Source organism: Amphiura filiformis, unplaced genomic scaffold, assembly GCF_039555335.1.
Source record: "Amphiura filiformis unplaced genomic scaffold, Afil_fr2py scaffold_74, whole genome shotgun sequence".
NCBI classification, from domain to species: Eukaryota; Metazoa; Echinodermata; class Ophiuroidea; order Amphilepidida; family Amphiuridae; genus Amphiura; species Amphiura filiformis.
The window spans coordinates 156,463-180,816 of record NW_027305538.1 but is presented as its reverse complement, the minus strand read 5'-3'; the positions used below and the strand labels follow the sequence as shown (position 1 = coordinate 180,816).

Sequence of the window (24,354 nt, the reverse complement as noted above, 5' to 3'; positions counted from 1 at the left end):
CAAAAACATGTGTGCTGAAAACGGGAAAACACAACAGGACGAAATCTGCATTTTGAAGCTTCATTTTCGCTTCATCCAGGACCACATTGTGTAAGTTTGAAAGGTCACTTTGATCTGTTGTATTTGGGGCTATATAAAAAAGTGTTTGTAATGTTTCCCATATGAAAACAGGACTACCAGATTTGGTCATAAAGTTGACGTATGTAGTAAGCTTACCATTAAATCATGTAAATCGGTGTCGAATTCGGCAACCACACACAATTTGTCATACAAATAAATATACATGGCATCTGAGACGAATATACCTTAGGTATATTCGTCTCAGCATGGCATTGAGTAGCCCGACACGACACACGACATGGCCCTAGCTGCTCCTTCCTCATAGTACTATTGCAAAAAGCAGGGCACTGCCTCAGTTAGCGAGTCCAGTTAAATGGCGATTTTGTAAATGTAATTTGTATATCTGTTACTGTGTAGAAACTACCTCCCGAAATCGTACCAGTTATGAACCTTCTGCAACTCTAAATACAGATTGGATTAGTCACGATTATCGCACTTTCAGTTTCCCACGCGTTTGAACGGGAATTGGATTGCGTACTTTTTCGATGTCTAGTGAGCAAATTTTTCAATATTTTGAGAAAATGATGTCAAATTTTCTATTCTGTATTGTTTGGTAATAATGTCTTTTGCCAATAGTATGTTTAAAGTTGTAATTTTGTGTTTTTGATCGCAAAGATCGGATATTTTCGTTCGATTCAATTCTGAACCCTTCGCAAGGGTGCCGATTTCGCAGAACTTTGACGATAATTTTGCCTTTTGGACACTAAAATGCTTTCGATCCTTAATTTTGTTTCAACCGAGTCTTAAATTAGCAAGCACAACACGGTTGGTACCACTTTTATATACATTGATGAAATTTTAAAGATTTTTTTTCAAGTTTCTAACCGGCGCAAATCGTTAAGTGTGTATTTCCCATTGACATCCAAAATGGCGTAAGCCAGTCCTCAATATACATAGGTACAGGCGATATAGGACTGTGTTTAGTCTAGATTGGATTCATATTCCTAAGAGAAAAAATAATAATCTCAACATACATGTCCAATTTGGGAAAGAATACAATGCTGAAAAGTGTGAAATTACGATCCAAAGTTGGTGCTCCACAGAGCAATTTTCCGCTGACCAAGGCGACGCCATTTTTTCGTCTGCTATACATGTAGCATGGCCTCTCGTTTTAACTCGTATATTCTTGCCCAACTCATGAATATTTATTATTTTACATCATCAACTGAAGCAAAATTTTGCGATCTTTCCAGTCATACCACACAAGACATCATTTGATCGCAAAAAAATTGTGAAAATTCCTGTTTCTTGTAGCGTGAATTTCGGTCAGTTTTTACTACATTTTTAACATCAAAATCGTGTAAATTACTCATAAAATATTAAGCTTGCATTTTTGTTCAGGTGATTTAAGGGGGTACTACACCCCTCAATAAATTTGTGTCTATTTTTGCATTTTTCTCAAAACCTAATAACACAGTGGTAACAAAAGTTATGTATATTATAGGGGCAAGGAATACAATTACTACACTGGAATTTCAGTGACCCAAGACAAGCGGTTTGTTATTTATGATCAGAAATAAGGTACCGCTAGGTTGTACCTCGTTTCCTATCATATATACTGAACCGCTTGTCTTGAGTCACTGAAATTTCAGTGTAGTAATTGGATTCCTTGCCCCAATAATATACATAACTTTTATTACCAGTGTGTTATTATTTTTTGAGAAAAATGCAAAACTAGTCACAAATTTACCACAGGGGTGTTTTTAAGACAGTTTTGTAAACCTCCAGTTTCATCCACTATTTTACTGTGTTATTGATTGAATTCTATGTGTTTCCAACATTTCATATCTACCACTATGACCAGAAGTTGACAGACAGAAATGTGTCATCGTCAAAAGGGAAAATGAGCTAACTCCCTTATACTTTGGTGGTCTATAGAGCTGGGGTTTTCACCATTCTCTTTCTTTTTTGATGCTCTTTCCAAGGATACCAAAGTTGTTGGGGTTAGTTGGAGAAATCCAAAATCCACAGGACTCGCTACCTCAGTGAACTCATGTCGCAGTTTCAAAGGTTCACCCTGCATAAAATAGGTATGCCAGGCAAACCTTAATTAACACATTTGCTAGTCAGCTAAATTCGCCTAGAACACAATACATATTTACATAGAAATTTAAAAGAACAGGTAGGTCAAGGAAACTAGACATAAATACTTCACTTGACCCAAATATATGATTTTTTATGGTGATGAGACACTGCACATGGAATTTTAGAGGATTTTGATAGCAGTTCCACATAGAAAAGCTGCTATCATCATGAGACTAAGATCTAGAAACACCACCGAAATGCTGTTTTGTTTCTAGCTGAATCTTTTTGATGAAAGTCAATCTTTGACAAGATGTAACTTTGCTACGGAAAGTGCTATGACAAAAAGGTTTTCAGTTTTGGCTTTCTTTACTCAAGGGCTTTAATTTGATATATAAAATGATGCAGTTTGATGGCAAATTTGAATTCACCTGCCGACACCTGGCATACCTACATAAAAGTACTCACACGTTCAGTTTTGTGATATTATCCTTAAAAATAACACTATGAAGGCTTCCTGCATCTGTTTTCTTCATCAAATCGGCATTTCACAGCAAAAAAATGCAATTTCCTCGCCACTGTCATGACCGTGTTATCTCTATGAAACATTAATTTTGTTATGGTGACTTTAGCAAGGCGTTTGACAAGGTGCCACATCAACGTCTTGCATCTAAGCTAACTTACTATGGCATAAGAGGAAAGACACTCACTTGGATTCAGGATTTCCTGGGGGGACGTGAGCAGTGTGTCACCATCAATGGCACCCACTCCAAGTGGTCACTGGTAATTTCAGGCGTTCCACAAGGCTCAGTCCTAGGTCCAACCCTCTTTCTTCTGTACATTAATGACATTGTAACCAACATCAACTCAACTCTCCGTCTATTCGCGGATGACAGTATCTTGTACCGTGACATCCAGAGCACTGAAGACCAAGACACTCTCCAAGATGACTTGAACAAAGTCTTCCAGTGGGCTGACCAGTGGCAGATGAGCTGCAACGCTAACTACTAAATGCAAGACTCTTACCATCACCCGCAAGACCAAACCACTGACACGCATCTATCAGGTGGACGGTCACAGCATTGTTAAGTCATCGAAGCACAAATATCTTGGTGTCACAATTAACAAACATCTTGACTGGAAGGATCACGTCCTAAACATCACATCTAGTGCCCGTAGCACCCTGGGTGTATTGCGACGGAACTTGTCATCTTGCCCGACACACGTCCAAGGCTTACAAGGCTCTAGTGCGACCAAAAATGGAATTTGCTTCAGCTGCATGGAACCCATATTCTTGCGAACAGGTGAATGCCTTGGAGTCTGTACAGCGTCAAGCTGCTAGGTTTGTAACAATTACGAGCGAACCGCAAGGGTGTAACTAGTATGCTACAACGCCTCGAAATGGATTCCCTCGCCACCAGACGACTACTCAACCAGGGCACCATGTTTTTCAAAATCCACCATGGACTTGTGAACATCCCCTTCCCGACTGTAGTTATACCATCACTTCATCTGGGAAGAACAACCAACACCCTGAGTTACCAACCCATTCAGTCGAGAGTAAATACAGATACTCCTTCTTTGTTCGCACCATCCCAATCTGGAACAGACTACCACAACCAGTCATTGCAGCAACAACAGTCAGGCAATTCCAGACCCTGGCACTACCAGTCCTCAGAGATATGGCTACTACACCAACCCACCAAACCTTGTAACCTGCCGGTCTTCGGTTTTTACTTGGACATTGTAAATTTATGAGCACCTTCTGCCACGTATGTACAGCACAATCCTCCTAGGACAAGCCTTGCTTACTTACATGTAAGGAGTGAATGAACTCAAGACTCAAGATCGATACGGTCACAAATTTGGTCATTTTTACACCTTCAAATGTACCCAAAATTTTCACACATGCACCAAATATGTTTTGTTTAAGTCTTATCTTCACGTGAGGAACGGTAAGTGATATTTTGTTAATAAAATTTGATACTGCGTACCCTGGATCAGATTGGCCCAGGAGCCTCAGACCTTCGTACAGGCTAGGCATTGAGGAGCGTAGAAATTAGTGGTGGAACACCCCACCGTTATCATTTGTCTGCTTACTGGTCATGTTTTTTGAGGTGGTTTGTGTCACATCTTGCAATTTGTCAAAAATCAACTCCTTTTTTGTATTTCTGATTATATTTCAAAAAGTGTTCACCCAAACTATGTAAAAGTATACATTTTTAGAAAACATATATTGTCAGGATTGCAAATCTGTAAAGTTTGAGTGGATATACAGGGTGTGCCGAAAAATATACAGGGTGATTCCACTGAAAAATACCTAAAAAATTACATTTCTTTACCACTCCAATATTTCTACATAGTATATTAAATTGGAAAATGAACTTGATATTTGGAATGTACACAATTAGTCCTTTCAATAAATATATAGTTTGCATTATATTTGTTAAGCCCATTGTGTTATACAGGGTGTGAAAAAAGTTGTATTTTAAATTGTTTAATTTAATTAAAAATTTCCCTAAGGGCCATTTATTGTAAGCAAATGCACTTTAAATTTGGAAAATATATTCCAAATAGTTTAAAGAATTGCTATAATATCACATTTAAATATCCAATTCCCATATAGGGTGTTCCAAAAATCAATACAGTGAATAATTTGTAACAATGGTCCATGTACATACATGCACAATTAGCCTACATCAATAAACTATTTAACAATAACCATAGATCAATATCACATTAAATCCTTTGTAATAACCTCCTTTGAGATTTATTTCATTATAGACATTTCAAAGATAAAACAATTTAAAAGATCTATTTATGACAGATGAACTTTATTTTCATTCCTTTTTTCATGAATTGCAAAATTTACAGCCCATTGTATTGCATTCTGCACACATTCCACTGCATTAATTAAAAGCTCATTAAATCCTTGATTACTAAGTTTATTAAGATTAACTAGGCAATAGTTATAGAAAGTTAAAAAATAAGATTAACATTATGCACATTTAAATATCCAATTCCCATATAGGGTGTTCCAAAAATCAATACAGTGAATAATTTGTAACAATGGTCCATGTACATACATGCACAATTAGCCTACATCAATAAACTATTTAACAATAACCATAGATCAATATCACATTAAATCCTTTGTAATAACCTCCTTTGAGATTTATTTCATTATAGACATTTCAAAGATAAAACAATTTAAAAGATCTATTTATGACAGATGAACTTTATTTTCATTCCTTTTTCATGAATTGCAAAATTTACAGCCCATTGTATTGCATTCTGCACACATTCCACTGCATTAATTAAAAGCTCATTAAATCCTTGATTACTAAGTTTATTAAGATTAACTAGGCAATAGTTATAGAAAGTTAAAAAATAAGATTAACATTATGCAAATGCATTTTACTTCTACTTGGCAACAAAGTGCATAAATTTTATAAAATGAACACCAACTTCCCATTGGAATTACACAGAGCTCCTCCTCTACCGGCTCCTCCTCTACCGGCTCCACCCCTGACTAATTTACCCAATTAAGCTGTTGTAATTAATTAATACATTTGTTCAACTTTATTTATTACTATTTCATTAAATTAATAATTTATCTTCAAAATAAGACCAAAACCATTTCTTCATGATGGATTTTAGCAAAAATATAGGAATAAGAAGAGAAAAATTGTTGGAAAATGTGACAGCTCCACCTTTTTTTGGTGCCCACCTCAAAAAACATGACCTACTGCTAAATAAATGGTGAGATGTATTTTCCCCCCCATGTAAACCATGTAAAATGGGTAGTTCTTGTATCATGTACATGTATCGTGTTGCCTAATATAGGGTGTCAAAAACATGAAAAATTGGACAAAAGGGAGCAAAATTGCAATGTGCTAATACGCGGAAAGGGTATGTAATTGTAAATTGCACTCGTACCAAGACAGCCTGAAACGATACCAGCGAATTAAGCGTTTCTAGATGATTTCAAGAAGCATCACAAGCATGCGTAAGACCTTTTAGCCTACGTCTCGTATCCTACTATCGGATCGTTGAAACAAGAAAACCTCATCATGAATTCCCTCACCTTCCTTCACCACCAGTTGAAATAAAACTCAATACTTCCTGTGTTATTCCTCAAAACAAATGTATCTTCATTAATAAAAAATCCTAGTATGACCCGTTATCGAAAATTTTGTTTGATAAACGTCAACAAAAGGTAATTTTTCTCACGAGCAGAACGCACATGGCAAAATGGCTGCTCTAATGCAGGTCTCATACGTTCATGTCGTTTGCCGCTGATCCATGAGCAGTGCAGCTAAACGGACATGAACAAGGCTTACGATTGGCTGATACGTCATCACGGGTTTGCTAGGATCGACGAGCATCAGAACGACACAATCTGGTTGTGTAGGAGACTATCATTGTGATGCCATGTTGGAACCAGGGTTCGGTTTTTGCCGGCAAAAACATGTTTTTGCCGTTGCCAGTGGCAAAAACTGGCAAAAACCTGTTTTTGCCAGTTTTTGCCTGGTTTAAACCGGCAAAAATGGCAAAAACTGGCAAAAACTCACATATAGTCACTCAAATATAAAAAAAATAATACAAAAAGCTCATAAACAGCAGCACACAATTTTAATGAATCATTCAACATAATTTTTGTCTCATCAAGTCCTTAAAATGAAAAAGTTTTGAGTCTGCTATACATGTATGCCACATTTCAGTTAAATGCACTTGAGCAGGAAATGATTTTTGTAACTTATTAATTTGTTTTGAGATGAAAAAACTCAACTATAAATCACTTTTTTAGTTTTTGCCATTTTTGCCGGCAAAAACTGGCAAAAATTGTTTTTGCCAAGCGGTTAAAACCGCGTTTTTTTCCACCTGCGGCAAAAACCTGCGAACCCTGGTTGGAACCCAGTTGGAACCATTGGAGTACGGAAGAAATATTCATTAACGGGACTGAAGCATGTGGCCATTTCTATGTTTGTAGTGAGTGCTGAAGATGTTTGTAAAATTTTCTTTTATTTGGAATATCAAATAACAATCAAACCCATTCGTAAAGATTATTTTCTTCTCACTTTATGTTTCTTCTACAGAATAGTTTGACGGGTAAACAAGAAGAGAGACTACACCAGGATGGAGTCTGATACTCAAAGTGCAAAGAAGCGCAAGCGGCCTAGGAGAAAAAAACATAACTATAAGAAAAACAAAATGGTAAATTATGTATTTAATTAGAAGTACTGTTATTATTTATTATCCCCGTTTATGTACAGGGTCTTAGCTAGCTACCCGTCTGGCCGTCATTTTAGACGGGGAGTTTGCTCCTGGGAAGGGCAAAATTAATGCCTTTGACAGATGCTATATTATAAATTGTATGTTTTGAGAAGCTGATTGACCTTTTTAGTAGACCCAACTTGTATAACAAGGCCATATAAGCACATATTTGAACTTTTGGAACCCCCAATGGGCTATAGATGTCTGGTAAATGTTTTAAAGGTCAAATTAGGACAGGCAATTTTATTCAAATGACGGGCAACCCTCAATTTCTAGCTAAGACCCTGTTTATGTATCTTTTCTGTAAGAGTACAAAATATGCTCCGTGCTCATGAAGTATCACAAATGTTGCTCATTAACAGGGAATATGCATCATGAGAGCAAAAGTGTGCCGTTCCTCTCTGGAAGCTATAGTGTAGGGTGCTCTCGTTCGGCAAATCACTGACAATCTCTTTGAATCCTGTAAACATAACTAGGAGCCAGATAAATCAAACTCAAAAACGATTTGTTTACTATTAGTCATGATGATTGAAATTTCTGAAAGCAGTGGTAAAGCAGCATGCCCTATGGTTAATTTTGCTCCTTCAAACATACAAATTGTCTTAGAAGTTAGGGATCAGCAATAGGAAGCTTTTTTACAAAGGCACCATGTTGACAATGCCTAGGAAAGTATTGTAATTTTTTGCCATTTACTGTGATTCCTTTTCTCCCATGAATGATACCAAATGACTCAACCTCCCTTTTACGCACTACTAACCAATCCCAGGCTGTTGGGAGGTAATCGTCAGACACAAACTATCTTTGGCTCCGATTATATTAATTTTTATTACAAAGCGGACTTACTCCCTTTCCACATTTAACAAAGCCACAAAAGGTGAACAAATAATAACATGATGTTTTTTAAGAATCTATGCAAGAAACATCAACATTTTAACCCCCTCCATGGATGAAATAAGTTTACTGTGAAACTGGAAATTTTCGCGCAATTAATTTTTATTAATGTATCAAGTGCAACACTGGTTATCTCCAATAGCTGCCCTGAGTAATGTTATTCATAAGCATGATTGCATTTATACAAAACATCACCCGGGGGAGGTATTGGAGATACATGTATGGCAGTGTTATGCTGAGCCCTCAAAATTATGTTAATAACTTTTCTTGAAACTGTCACAGTTGCAGGAGGGTGAAAACAAGCTTGAGAGTCCAGAGCAAGTCAAGCCGGATAAAACCGATGGGATGCAGAAATCTGACCCAGTCCCACCTGCTGTAACAGAGCAGGTTATCAGAAGCAGGTTATCAAGCAAGAAGAATAAGAAAAAGCAAGTAAAGCCAGATGACACAGACGTGATGGAGATATCTGATCCAGCCCCGCCTGATGTAGAGAAGGAAACCGGAACCAAGTCATCAAGGAAGAAGAGGAAGAAAAAGCAACTCAAATCTGATGGGTCTTCAGCATCCAAGAAGTCTAAGTTGGGAAACGGTGTGGTTGATGAAAATCCTGAAGATGATGATGATGATGCATTTGAAAATGTGGTGGTACATAGTAAAAAGAGTAAGCTGAAGCGGTCGCAAAGTAATGCCAGTGTCAATGGATTTGAAGACGGTGTTGAAACTGAATCTGCGAAGAGTAAGAAGAGTATGACAAAAGAGTCCAAAGTAATTGGTGGAGATGGCGATGGTGGAGCAAAGAAAAGAAAAACTTCCCAGAAAAGCGACAAACTCAGTAAGAAAGAGCAAAATGCCTCCAAAGCATCAAAATCAAGCAAATCTGAGGTTAAATCTGATAAGAAACCAAAAGAGCAGAAGAAAGTTTTTGACTTTGAAACACCGGAAAAGTTCCTTGCTTCTCTGATAGCTCCAATGAGTGTGGAGAGATTCTTTGCGGAGTACTGGGAGAAGAAACCGTTGTTCATCCAAAGAAGAGATAAGGCATATTCGGAGACATACAAGACACTGTTTTCAAGAAAGATTTTGGAGGGTATTCTGCTGCAGAGAAACATTGAGTTTGTAGAGAATATCAATGTGTGTAGGTAAGGAGGAATGCGTATTTGTTGAACTCTTCTTTATTTAGAGAATACAGGTATTGCTTTTAGCCGCTGGAGTGCATCTATCGTCTCATATAACACAGGCGACATCATTATTTTTAGTATAACAACAAGGCGAAGCAGAGTGTTTTATGCCAAAAATAATGATGTCACTCATGTTATATAAGATGATGGATGCACAACAGCAGCTAAAAACAATACCTTTATTCTCATTCTTAAACACTTCAATTCAAATAAATATATTAATCATAAGTATACCAAATTTTAATCTAGTTAAACCCTACATTTTCCAAGGAATTACCTGGGGCTTAGAATCGATCAGTCCATTGTTGATATGCACCTCCGATTGGTTCAAATAGTGCTTACGAGTATCGCGTTGACACGCACACGCTAAAGTGTGTGATATTGTGTCATATCACACGGGTAAAAATCAATAAGATTGCAAGAACATTCAAGAACTGTCAGATGATTATCTCATGTGATTACCTTGATTAAAATACATTATACTTATAAATGTATTTTATCCACTTAGCTTAAATAATGTGCAATCAAGGGATGAAAGCCAAGTTACTCATGTTTCTAAACAAGAATGAAACCTGATGTGTTTTAAGACTAATGCCTTAAACTTATACCCTAAAAGACCTTTTTTCCTCCACCCAACATAAATTGATCTTGTGGCCTGTTTTTTAGATTTGATGGTGAGAAGAAGGAGTCCTTGAATATGGAAGGTAGAGCTACCAAGAAGAAGATCAAGAACCTGATGGATAAAGACAAAGCAACAGTACAGTTTCATCAGCCACAATGTTTTCAGGTACATATAGAAACCTTGTTGTTTAAATTATTTCTGTATCACAATTGTACAGTTATTTGCAAGTGTATCATTTGTGTATGCGCTTGTATGCAACTTGTTGACCTTTTGTATGTACAACAGGATTTTTTATTGGCCATGTACATGTACGGTCATGTGGTGCATGTACTCGACATGGTTTGAACACACTTGAGTAGAATACTCAATTCACATACTAGGTGTGAACAGTTAGAAACAGAACACACTAGCACACATACCAGATGTTTGGATGATCATTGGTCTTCAGCATGTTGAGTAGTACATCCTACAGTGTAGTACAGCATGAAAACATCAATTATGTACTAAGTTTTCAAACTTTAGCCACTACTAAAGTGTGTTGGGCTTATGTAAGGCGAAAAAAAAAAGACTCATAATACTATTTATTAATATAGAATGGGGTTTACACGCAGTTAGGCGCCCAGTGCTTATGGTAGTTGTGTGTTGTGTAATGCATGGCTGGCGCACACACTTATGTGGATTTATGTGAGCGTGATTTGGGATTTAATTGACGCGCAGTAAGCCAAATAATTTTAGCCTTATATAAGTCGAACAGTCAACAGCCTTATCTGTCCTGTATAAATTAAAGGTTTATTCATATATTTTCATGACTAATTGTTTAGGGCGTAAACAACGTTTAGTCATGAAAATATATGAATGAACCCCGTTCATACATATATATGCAACATTCTGCATGCTGTTATTTTCCTCCACAACTAAAAAATACCATCATTTTAGACTATTCCCTATTCCTTATTCCTTTTTAAAAGTTTTTTCTATCACTAATTGTAAGAAAACATTTACTTGCTCAGTCCACCGTGTTTGGACGAGTGTGAACATCACGTACATCATTCGTGCTTTGTGTAAATAGCTCGCAAGCATACACGCATATATCCTACTCGCGAGCGTCCATCGGTTCTGGCCGGAAAGCCGGGCATAAACATTGTCTATGCCCGTCTATCGACCAAACACACATGCTGTTATATAGGGCGTATGTATGAACTGCCAGATCATACTCAAGGGGGTTTCAGTTCCTAGCTGAGGGGCTCAAGTCCCCCCGTCCCCCTACTGGTTATGCCAATGCATCAGCATTAATCATTCAGGCATGAAAATATTCAGCATATTAGCTGATTTCAGTGTTTTCTGTTATTGTTTGCAATGTTTTTCAGCCTATTTCTGAATCAAATTCGCAGAAAATGGTAAAGAAACATTGTTTCAGTGTGTGTTTTTTTTCAAGACCAGTTTTCATGCCTGATCATTTCATATTTTATTGTCAATGTAATACTACAGGATGAGCTATGGCGTATCAATGAACATCTGGAGTCATTCTTTCACTCACTAGTAGGAGCTAATGTATACATGACACCGCAGGATTCACAGGGATTGGCGCCTCATTATGATGATGTTGATGTGAGTATTCTGTCAAAGCCAAAAGTGAAATACAGTAAATAATTGTCTTGAATATTTATTGTTAGTTCTGTGACTAATTTTTGTGTGAGTGCCAGAAAATCCTATGTAAAATAGCTGCCTCATGCAAAATATATTCTTTTTCAATTTTTCAGCTCCAGCCACTGTCATAAAGTGTTGATTTCCTTCTTGTATTTCTGATGACCAGTAGAACACCCAAGAAGTTATTGTTTTGAGATTAATGGAGTTGGCAGCTGTTGCATGTATTTGTACATGAGATTTTTTTAGTCACAGGAGTAGAGCCGCTTCACTGTTCAATGGCTTTCTTGTACTATATGAAATGTGGTGGGAGATTTAAAATACACATGCCCTGAGCAGACTACGGTGCGCACGCACACTGCAGGCAAAGAACAATGGAAAGTACCATAATGCGTGCGCATACTGCCGGGCAATGACGTCACATGTCAAGTGGTCTATAAATGAACATGAACAGAATGTATCAATAATATCAGTTGTTTTGTTTAAGCCTACTGAAGTGGGTTTTTGAAGAAAAAATTGCAAAATGTATCACATATGTTTTATCTCTCTCGACATCAGTTACCAAATTTCGGCGAAGTTGGCGTGGTCTTGGGATTTTGTACAAGAAAATTATTTTGTCAAGTTTCATATGTTTAAAATTCACTTCACAAAATGCTTCTTGTATATATAGACCTTTTTCAGCACATTTTCTGATCATTCATTGTGCAGTGATCATCAAATATTCTGAAGTCTTATAATTCTCTTTTCACATATTTTTCAATGAAATATCAAATTTGTTGCAGGTATTCATTCTACAACTAGAAGGTTGCAAACATTGGCAACTTCACAAGCCTCCGACCAAGTTACCCAGAGATTACAGCCAGGACTTGGACCAGTCTACCATTGGTAAACCTACTCATGATATCACACTTAAGGTAGGTAACCCATTGACTGCAAAAAGACTTGCCTCTGAGGATACAAGAAGTCTATAGCATTGTGTTTGTTTCGAGTTATGTGCTTGGGTAATCACCATATGCAATAGACAGTAAAATGAACTGGAGGCTACCCTACCTTCTGAAACGAGCTATTCCATTTAAAATCCGCACACCTTATGTTCAACCAAACTGTAAATATTTGCCCATTTCATGTTTGAAAATGTTTTGAAATTGATCAAAGCCATTTGAATTTGAAACTCTTTGGTGAGTTGAAAATAATTTGTTTGGAATTCCAAAATCTTCCCCACCTTTTTGTTGATGAATATGGTTGGCTCCGGAATTATTTAAACCATTTAATCTTACAACTGTAAAGACTTGGCATGGTATAAAACTTTTGATTAATGTCTTGCCTAATTCCATTCTTTACAGCCAGGTGATTTATTGTATTTCCCAAGAGGGACTATCCACTATGCCATGACACCTGCAGACAGCCCGTCACACTCCACCCACGTCACCATCAGCACATATCAAAGATCGTAAGTTTTTGGTTACTTGTATCAAAAAGGTGGGAAGAAGTGAAAGGAAAATGTAATGTATTAAACATATGGTGCTTACTTTTTCCAGTATTTTGGGAAAATATCATATCAAAAGATGACACAAGTTTGTGCATGAAGTTCTCTTATCAATTGTGACCTGCTAGTGCACCACGAAGTGAGCGTAAACATGCAAGTTGGTAGTTTCAAGATGTTCTGGCTACTGTATTGGTGTTTTTTGTTTCACACACCTGTTCAAAACAGAAGTATGTCTGTATGTCCTTTGTGAATATGGGGCACAGTGGGCCATTCTTGAAGGACATACTACTGGTTTGTACAGGTGCGCGGCAAACAAAGAACATCAATCAGGATGTCTTGAAACTACCAACTTGCGACTTTGCGAATTGCATGCAGAGACAATAATTGCAGCACATTAATGATATGTTCACTGATGCAAGTGTTCATTTTATGAAATGGGGCATTTGTATATGTTATTTTATGCATTTCAGATGCATAGAGAAACCCCTTGGCAATTTAACCTTATATCAATCTTTTTTGTCTGTAGGTCATGGGGAGACCTGCTGTCTTTAGCCTTGCCAGATATCCTTCAGGACGCATTGGATTCAGATGTAGCCTTCCGCAAAGGATTGCCTCCAACTTACGTTGGTGGAGATGAAGTAAGCAGTAGTTTAAGAGATTAATGCTTTCTGTTGTATGAGGTTCCACCGTATATATTTGCCACCAGAATTAAACTCGGAATGTTGTGTCTGACATCTTGTCAATCAGATGAAATATGGCGTGCTGAGCAGGTCGGCAACCAATCATGGCACGTTTCTACACTGATGTCATGCAGGTGCAACATTCTGTGTTTATCTTGGTTACAACTTTAGTTAATTTCATGCTTATGAATTAGACTCTGCTAAATGGAGCTCACGGTTTGCATTTGATAGTATCATGAAGTAATATGGAGTGATTGTACATGCAACAAGTGTTAACAAATTATGGCAATCTGATTATGCGATCAGAATTACCATGGCATATTTACATGAAAAGTGTGTTTGTTTGTTTGTTTGTTTAACCATGTTGGTCCGTGAGGGACACATGCTAATACATGGGAAATCCATGGACCGTTCCAGCTCATACAATAAAAATGCACAAGCCTGGATAGCCAGTGTAGGCTAATAAGGTGCATGCTGGCCTAGATAGCTTTGATAAACAGAGCAAGAAATGGAAGAAAATAGCAAGGAAAAGGAGAAAGAGAAGGCCACTCCCAAACACATTTGTACAATTTTACTCTTAGCCCTTACTTTGTGAGAAAGGAAACTGGAAGTCCAATCTCAAGCCCGATGCAAAGGCTATAGTTACAGAACACATCTTTAATTATTGGCTAAAATCACTTTTTAATGCTCTGCGTGCTAGCCATAGGTTTCAACATAAAAAGTTTTGAGATATTTTCTCAAAATATCAAGAGCTAGCTCAAGAATCACTGAACTAATGCAAGGCTCGTTGGTACTCATTTTAATGCATTTTTCAAATATGGTCATGAAAATGTACAATTCTGAAATTTTTGAATTAAAAAAAAAAATGGAACTTGTCGTCTGCAGTTGACGCCTGTGTGGAGAGAGTTAAGAACCAACAGGTGAGCTTGGAAGTATGAACATGTTGAACACTGCTTGCTGTATTTATTGAAACAATGTATGTGGGATTTGTTTTGACTAAACTCATAGACACAAAACTGGAAGGAAACTATGCAACTGGTCTGCACTGATTGAATCTTTTATTACATGCATCTATATGTATTTTGTTCCCTCTGCAGGATCAGATAGCAACATACAGATCTCATCTGAAGCAGCTCCTACAAAGCTTAACTGATCATGTAGAGTCACAAGACCAGACTGCAGCCAATGACATGATGTGTGACTTCACAGCCAATAGGCTTCCACCTTACTCAAAGGATGGGAAAGTAGGTGAGCCAAAAGGTAAGCAAACATGTCATCATGGTTTTTACATCGAAAGAATACCAGCTTGGGCTATTGCAGTTGAAATCCATATACACCCCCTATGGAAGACATGACCTTAATCTTCCACACAGGAAGTGTGAATGTCAATTGGGTTTTTCTGAATGAGTGATTCCATTTGAAATCTACACCCCCTGTGTGGGAGATTAAGGTCATGTCTTCCATAGGAGGTGTATGGATTCCACTGGAATATCCCATGCTGTACACCATCCCTCAAAATGTAATAAGGTGGACATGTGACACAATATTTCCCCATGCTGTCACAAGTGATCCGACTTTCCAGAAATGAGGTTGCAAAAAATATGTGATGTGATGATGTTGCACTCCCGAGGTCATTATAATACAAAGGAATTATAGTATTAAATGTACATGTGGGATTTGTCACTTTAAAATACAACAATATAGATGAGTTGACTTCTGACGTCATTGCTTGGCAGTATGCACACGCATCATCACAATTTCCATTGTTTTTTGCCTGGCAGTATGCGAGCACATCATATTTTGTTCAGGACCTGTGCTTTTAAAACTACTGCCACATCACAAGATGGCTATTGAACAGTAGTGGTTGTATGCATTTCACTCAAGCATATCAATATGCCAGTCCCTTAATTGCCTTTGTTGATAAACATTGAGGTTAACTCATCTATAGATGTAGTAGAGTTAGCTCAATGGCTTATACATGTAATATACAGCAAACCACAAGGCTGCCATATTTAGCAATAACATGTTCAAAAATGTCAATTTAGCTGACAGTTCTTGGTTTTTTGTTCTTGAAATTCCTGTAAATATAGAAAGCACTGCTTGTCCATAAGGAAGTATGTACATAAAAATAACTGTTGGTTGTGCTGGTTTACCGAAACTAAACATGGCTGTGATGATTTAGCTTGCGGGTTGACAAGGGTTTGCAAATGACAGGTGTATTTCTGGAAAGGATTTCTGGGGTGTCATTGGCTAGTGGTATGTGCACCATGCTGATGTGTGGTGTTGGATTGGCATGATGTATTGTTTTATTCGCTGACGTAGTGCATGTTACAATATGACCGTTGCTAGGTCAACTGGTTCACGCTTTCTTTGTTAGGAACCACTGATCGAAATGATCACAACACAAAGCCTATGGCATGTCAAAATTCGGAACAGGTGTATGAGCTCAGGCTTGAACCAGTAACAAATGGTTACTAACGTGCACTACGGCAACGAATAAAACCCAATGTATGACACATCCATTTTGAAAGTACGACTACTCTGTAAAATATCTATAAATTTTACATTTTTAATGGTATTTTCTGTCTTTTATTTGCAGGTGAAATGCCTACAGAAGAGTCCAAAATAAGGCTGACATTTCCAGATCATACTTATGTCACTAAAATAGAGAGGAAACCTCTGGAGGAACTAGAGTCCGAGGATGAAGATGAAGAACCGGAAGATGGTGAAGAAAATGGTGATGCTAATGAGGAGGAGGAAGAGGAGGAGGAGGATAATGAGGAGGAGGGAGAAGTCTCAAGATTGGAGATTCAAGATGGAAGTTACTTGGAACATGTTGATACAGACCAGGATGAAGAGGAGGAGGTTGATGATGATGATGAAGATGAACCAAGCGAGATTTATGTGTATCACTCAGTGAAGAATACAAGGGATGATCACATGATGAGCTCAGAATACAAACAGGTAAACACATTTATAACCATTCACATGTTATTTTTCAACTTGGTCTTACTTAAGAATTGCTGTGTGAGACATATTATAATTAATGTGTTCAGTTAAGGTCTTGCTGTTGAAAATGTCGTTAAATATTATATTGAAGGGACTGTCTTTTGAGGCGCGCGAGAGCGATCGCATGCACTACCACCCCTAAAATGCTTTACATCAGAGCGGTTTATCACTTTCGCCAACCGGCAGCAACAAGCGCTGTTTATAAACTCTCATGATGACCGCAGTATCTGAAATGTAAAAATTTGTCTCAATAAAATGCTCTCAGAACGGTGATACATCGTTATAATAATGTGTCCGATAAGTCGAACGATGCAGAACCATCGCTCTGTGAGCGTAACTACATGACAACTTCTTTTCCGTGCAAGTAATCATCATCGGTAAAATAATGTGCTGTTGGCCGGGGGTCAGTGCACATGTACAATACATCAAACAATCACAGATTGGGCCGGCTGGCCATGTGCGTGCTTGAGGCGATGTTAACAGCTGATTTATTTTGTTAACTTTTTGTTTTGTTTTTGTTTACTATCATAGCCGCTTCATACAAAGTTCAGCTATCCACATCAAGTTTAAGAAATGGCGATTCAAAGATATAGGATGTTAACTCACTTCCAAACAGCCTTCGTAGCATCCCCACACTTTTTCAATTTAAACGTCAGCTTAAAACCCATATCTTCCGTCAAGCTTTTCCAGATTCACAGAATTAATTGCCTCTTTGTTTGTTTGCCTTTTTCATGTTTTTGCACGCTCTGAGTTCCGCAGAAGATTTTGCGCCTTAAAAGAACCATTCATTATTATTATTATGTCAGCTGCCATGCAATGCCCAAGGCATGCTCATACATTTGGACTGTGCTCAATAGACAATATTCCTAACAGCTCTCCATTTCACCCCTGGGTAGAGAGAGGCAAGCAAGGTAAAATACCTTGCCCAAGTGCACAACACAATGGCATTGCTGGGGCTCGAACTCGTAACCCTCCGATTGCGAGGTAGACCCCGTACCACCATGTCACCTGCTACTGGTGTGCAGGTGGGTGTTGAAGAAAAGCTGTGGTGGATACTATTTATTAATTTGATATTGCATTTACCTTGTTTCTCAAAATTTGTTCTTTGCAGTGTCATGGCCTCAGATGTCCCATAGACAATCTGGCAACAATGACTCAACTCCAAGAAGCCAAGGGCCAGTGGATATCAGTGTCTGATCTTGAGGGAACAGAGGACACTCAACTGCTGATATCATTATGGTCTGAAGGTCTACTAGAAGTTAAATAATGCTGTGTTATCCAGATGGATCTAAAACTGTTGGATAATGAACATAGTGAACTGGACGAATGTATCGGGCAGGTTCTTGGGACTTGGTTGGCTTCCCACGTTCATGACAGGGGTGCTAGTTGAACCTGGTGTAATTGCGAATATAGTCCGCCCACTCTTAACCCTATTCCTAACACTAAGGTTCCGTAACTTGGGTTGGATTAGATTCTGCAATTTGGTTGATTCACAATATGATGTTCCTCCAGTGTTTGCTAGAGAGAGGCCAAAATATGCAGTGCATCATGGGAAAATTTTGACATCCAAAGCCTGCGTAATATGAATTCAACATGGAACATTTGTCATTGTGTGTTTAAATGTCAATATAATGATGTTGCATGTGAATGCACACTAAGACAACAGTTTACAATTATAGTAGAAATTATAGTAGATCTATTGATGATGCAGAATCCTTTGTGGAGCTGTTTTCAATAAAATTATTATCACACCCCTTTGAAAATCCAATGGTGGTTTGAAAGGTGATGTTGACCATGGCGGTCAAATATTATACTCGCAAGAGCAAACGCTGGCGGAATATCTTAATGTGAATCACAATATTTACTCCTTAACCCCATGAGAACTATCTGCCGATTGGCCAAGAACAAGTTTGCATTATCGATTGGACCAATCGTCAACCATGCAAAAACATTGGGGTAAATTATTTGTAAAGCTCAATTCTGATTGGTGATTAAAGTAATGATATCATGTAATTGACCAATCAGAGGCAATGTTAGATCAGCAGGTAGTGCTCAGGTGGTTCAGTTAAAAATGAACCCTACGTGGTACCGTATTTGACCTAATTGGTGCCAATGTTCGGGGACTCAATGAAAAGTTGTTGTGACATCTTCCTGTCCTACAGTTTATCCACTTTGAAGTACGAAGTAAGGTACGCACATTTTGCGTAAGCGTATCGTGCGTCATGTATGAAGATGCTCATGCATTTTTGTTCGCCTAGCAGTGTCTTAATTCCTTTTGACATTACGGCGTAAACTGCGTAATTTACTGCATACCTTACTTCATACTTCAAAGTGGACAAACTGTACATGAATAAAGGAACCCAATCAAGAACTAAGACCTCTGGGGCAAATAAAACCATTATCAGATGTTCAAGAAACTACAACAAACAAACATAAAAGAATCAAAAACAAACAGCTGATGATCCAGTTGTTATTTAAAGTCTGCTAAAAGTGAATTGAATCTGGCGATTCAAATCATGAAGAAAATTGAACTACACTATTTTATCTACTAAATACAAGATATGACAAATTTATTAGCATTGTTCAAAAACATAATTGACATTGTAAATCAGATGAGTGTCATTTCATTCAGTACTTGTACTACTGAGTGAGTACATGTACTGAAATCCCATGACACTGATTTTTGGTCTTTTTAGGTAATGTGTTTAACATGGTCTGGCATTACAAAGTATGAAGAAAACTGAACAAATAAGGCATGGAAGCCTTAATAGTCAGGCCTTGTCTTTTGAGGCGAGCGAGAGCGATCACTCACCTAAAATGAAGCTGAGGAGAGCTTTTTATCACTTGCCTACTTTTGGTGTAATAATAATACAAGTGATTAAAATCACTCGCCTACAGCTCACCTGACATGTTTTGAGGAGAGTGATTTGTCACTCGCCAGCAATTTTCAAAAGACAAGGCCTGAATAGTTGTAGATTTGCACCAAATGATGACTTTGAAGCTTGGTCTTAACATAGCCTCACAGATTTCAGCATTCCTACAAGTTTTGTTAAATTAGTTGACCATGTGTTTAGTTGGCAGTGGTTCGGGTTATTAACACAAGGTCCGTAAGTTGGAATTATACTGCCTGTTGCTAAACTGTACCTGTTTATACTACTAGTATCGTGTGTAGATTTTGACATACAGCGACCCCAATTAGAGTCTGCATATATTAATACCGTATTCGTCCGAGTATAGTCCCATCCCGTTTTTAAGTGAAAAATTTTCAAAATTGGGGTGGGGGGTGGGATCATACTTGGAATTTTAAAAAAGAAAAGAAAGCAATTACAAATTCAATGTATTTTGAAATCATTAGAGTATGACATGAATACAAATTATCACTTTTGCATATTAAAAACACAAACAATTAATTTTTTTTAAAATGTTTTTTGATTAAGTCAACCGTGAATGATTCTAGCATTTAACTCTAGGTCCAGGGACACTCCAAAACCAAATAAAAACACCAAAAACTTATTTTCGAAAAATTGGGCGGGGGGACTATACTCGGACAAATACGGTAGTATTATCCTGTTTTCTATTGTACTATTTTAACAAGTGTACTTTACAAGTGACTAACTTTGGAATTTAGAGTGCTCAAACCCATTACAGGTGAGCTATAGAAACAAATTCAAAGTATGATGATCGGTATACCCAATGATCGTAAGTGAGGGTATTCCGTGAAACTTTAAGTAACGGTTGCCTTGCCAGAGGTCTATACTTTGAATTTGTATTACTATTTTATATAGTTCTTATTTATCTAAAATTGGTGTCATGAAAAACAACTTGCAACCATGCAACACTGCCTGGCGAAGATTAATAATTATGTTAATCAATAAATCAAGCTTTAAGTTTGTGTTCTTTGTGCAACTTATTAGCAGTCCTACTTGTAGAACTGACGAGGTGATGGCCTGTGACGTCAAACTGCCGAAACTGCAATCTAACCTTGAGGCCTGGTTTGCTTTTAAATCTCATGCTCAATCAAGTACAGGGTAAAGGCTGTTGAAATTGTTCAAGAAATAAAGACATGGCGATCCAAAAAGCCAAGGAAGATGCCAATTTTAAAGTTGCAGTTTGCTCAATTGCATGCCCTATTGATTTGTATACAAAGCGTTTGCGAACAAGATAACTAGCGCCATGCTTTCCATTGATTAGCACATAAAAGTGCAACTTTTGATTTTGTTTGTTCATTAGGTTTTAGGTCACCGTATCGACCTATTTCAACAAATAAGATCTTGAATCAGAGATAAAGAGTACAGGTATTGGCTGCTGGTTTTAATTTAGACATATTTGTCTTTATTTAGGATATACAGGGGTGAACACAACTGGTACCTTAATTCTTTGGCTTACTGTATGTGCATCATATTTCAGATTCGAACACAGATGACAGACAACTAAGTAATTACACTTCTAAGGCCCTTGAAAGGTTGATTGAGATTTTTTTCGTAAATGTCCTAGTAATGCCGGTGCAAAATATGCCCCTAAATTTTAATGTTTCCACCACTGATCAAAATACTGAGTCATTAGGAAAGTTGCCAAACATTTTGGGTGTTCTTGTCTAAATTTTCTAAATATTCAATGTCGTGTGTAAGCAAGTATTTACTACAACCATTGTGGCTATTGTTACGAGTCGTACTTGACTCAAGGCCAAAATCACCTTTTACCCGAACTCACACGAATGCACAACACAAATACACTGTTTGGTTAAGCTAACAAAATCTAAGTCTTTAATTGAAAGCACGTTATGATTGGTATAATATATGACAACAAATTCACATACACAATAATCAATTATAATCACTTTTTATCTATTTTGTACTTAGCCAGCATTCTGCTTCTTGGCAATCATAAAGTTCTTGCAATGTTCTGGACGACTGATGTAATATATCCTTATTCACTTGTCCTGCGAAAATCAGCGAAGTCCTTTGTACACTTGCATTGATAAATCCTTGCGTATAAAATCCTCATACGAAAATGGTGTTCTCCAAACACGTTTATAACTCCTTGCGCAGTTCTCCTATGCTAAACTCCTTGCACCGTTCTCCTATGCTAAACTCCTTGTGCAGTTCTCCAAATTTAACTCCTTGTGCTGCTTTCTCCAAACTTGGTGCTATTTCCACCTTTCACACAATATCTTCAGGAAGCAGGACTGCGATGCAGTTGTCCCCACTTATTTTGACAGTTGTGTTGCTCCTTTAACCAGACTTCAGCAAATCGGCAGAAGAATATATATTCCTTTCTTGGAAGAAATGCGTTCTTGGGCGTATTCTAGATCTTCTCCGACAACACCGGCAAATAGTAGTACTTTGACTACATAAATTAATTCTGGTTAGCAATTTCCTTTCTTTGAAGGAATTGGACTGTAAGCATTTTAGCTAGCTAGCCCAGATCAACACTATTAACTGTGACAATAATTGTTTACCTTCTCTTATATACCAAGCAGTTGGAAATCCCCAAATATTAATAGCCTAATGATTGTGGGAATTCCCCAAGCCTTAATTATAACATTAACCTTTCTCATTACATCACTTCCTGAGGGGAAATCCCATTACATCACTTTACAACCTCAGGGGGTTTCCAAATAAGATATGATTCAACTTGTTTTGCTCAATTTGAGAGGGGAATTCCCCAAAATGTCATCACTCATGTAACTTTGTAAACAAAGATAAATCATCAAATTAAATTACTCAGGGCACATCACACTATTTACACATGAAACGTATGACACTCCTGATTCACCTGCATGTGTATCATCAATATGGCGGGCACTTGGTGTTCTGGTGAGTGCATAAAGGCATTGCTCTCCAAAAGGGGCTCACAAGGTATTAAATTTCATAGTACACACAAGTGTTTTAAGTTTACGTGTGTCAATTCCCAATTATATGACTTTCATTCATTGCTCCAGTAAGGGCCCCCTGAAACCGACTGACTTTCTTGACGCCTTGCTCACACTGGTGTTAATGGGGGGGAGCTGTGACCATGCAAGCTAAACAAAACTTTTTCGCTTCTTTCTTGCTTGACAAAGTGAAATAGTTGAAGAAATACCTATTTTTTAATTTTCAACCCACACAATGCACAGAAATGAAATAAAATGCGATACGAAAATGTAATTTGAATTATTGAACAATTATAAGCTTTATTGTATTTAATAAAATAATGTACACATATAGAACAATTATGTTTATATTTGGGTTTTTTTTGCTATTTTTGCAAGTTCTCTTTTTCATAACATCACAATAATTCATCCATGTACAAAAGACACACATTGCATTTGGTTTGGTTAGAGGTTAGATTAGAGAGCTCATATGGGACATGACCAAGGGGAATATTGTTTTGAGCCATTGAAAAATTGCTCATAACTCGGTAACAAGATGTCTGATTTTGATGGGATTTGCATCAAAATGTAGCATTCATAAACTGCCAGAAAATGGTGTAAAAAAACTTCTAATTGAAAATTGCCGACATGTGACTCGTTCCCCTTGATCATGTCACATATTTGCAGTCTCTATTCTGCTATGTGCAACAGCACATTCAATTAAGGGTAAAAAATTGGGGAGGTATTCGGGTCCTTGCAGATGATATGCCAAACGGAATGAAAACAATTCTGTGTGATAATCACACTATAATGTACAGTGTCGCTCCTTAGACGCAGTCACTGGGTGGTGCCATAAAGTGTGTCTAGTATCCATCACAAGCACCAATTAGTTTTGGGTGCATTTCAAACAAAACATGAATACCCCCAATTTTTGCCCAAATGTGTGCATCAAGATGGGGGTTGAGTACAGGTTCTCTGATTTTCATTCTGTGGCAAAATAGTATACACCTGGATGATTTTGCTATGCAGCTGGCAAACAGATTTTTAAAAGTGTATCCATGTTTTCAATATGCATGTAATATAGCATGAAATTGAGCAATAATCTGATCAAGATTATCGCCCAGGTTATTGTTTGATTCGCCATAAAATGCCAGAGTTATACTCATTTGGTCCCAAGGTATAACAATCCAATATGCCTGATTTATCACAGCATTGAGTTATTCCAGTTGGCAAGACCATCCATTCAGGTAAACCCATTTGAAATTCACACTCCTTGTGTGGAAGATTAAGGTCATGTCTTCCCTAGGGGGTGTATGGATTTCAACTGGAATAGCCCATTAGGCACAGAATTATTCACCCCTTGCATGATTCTGCTATATTGGATAGAGTCTTGAACTGGCAACAGACATGAGAGGAATAATTATGTAACTTCACTGTTAATGTTATATGACTGTTTCAATTCCCATTCATTATGCTGTCAGTCTGAGGCTCCACCTAACTTAATGACCATGCAAGAATTGAATGTGAACGCTGCACACCGTCATCATCCCTATATCTTCGTGTTAAAAATTGCC

General features: G+C 37.6%; 1 protein-coding gene across 1 annotated transcript; it reads left to right on the top strand.

Moving 5' to 3' along the window:
- On the top strand, positions 1-24,289 carry LOC140144712 (ribosomal oxygenase 2-like). Its single transcript, XM_072166522.1, has 11 exons — positions 1-90; positions 7,242-7,359; positions 8,593-9,449; positions 10,155-10,275; positions 11,599-11,718; positions 12,537-12,668; positions 13,098-13,204; positions 13,767-13,878; positions 15,018-15,180; positions 16,520-16,884; positions 18,041-24,289. Exons 2-11 carry the CDS (start codon positions 7,282-7,284, stop codon positions 18,194-18,196), a joined length of 2,211 nt encoding a protein of 736 aa, XP_072022623.1. The 5' UTR covers positions 1-90; positions 7,242-7,281; the 3' UTR covers positions 18,197-24,289.
- The last annotated feature ends 65 nt before the right edge of the window (positions 24,290-24,354 follow it).

Excerpts from the sequence above, each read along its gene's own strand:
- LOC140144712 (XM_072166522.1), top strand. The coding sequence starts at position 7,282 with ATGGAGTCTGATACTCAAAGTGCAAAGAAGCGCAAGCGGCCTAGGAGA. Across the intron at positions 9,450-10,154 it reads GAGAATATCAATGTGTGTAG|ATTTGATGGTGAGAAGAAGG; the intron begins GTAAGGAGGAAT and ends CCTGTTTTTTAG. Across the intron at positions 11,719-12,536 it reads CTCATTATGATGATGTTGAT|GTATTCATTCTACAACTAGA; the intron begins GTGAGTATTCTG and ends AATTTGTTGCAG.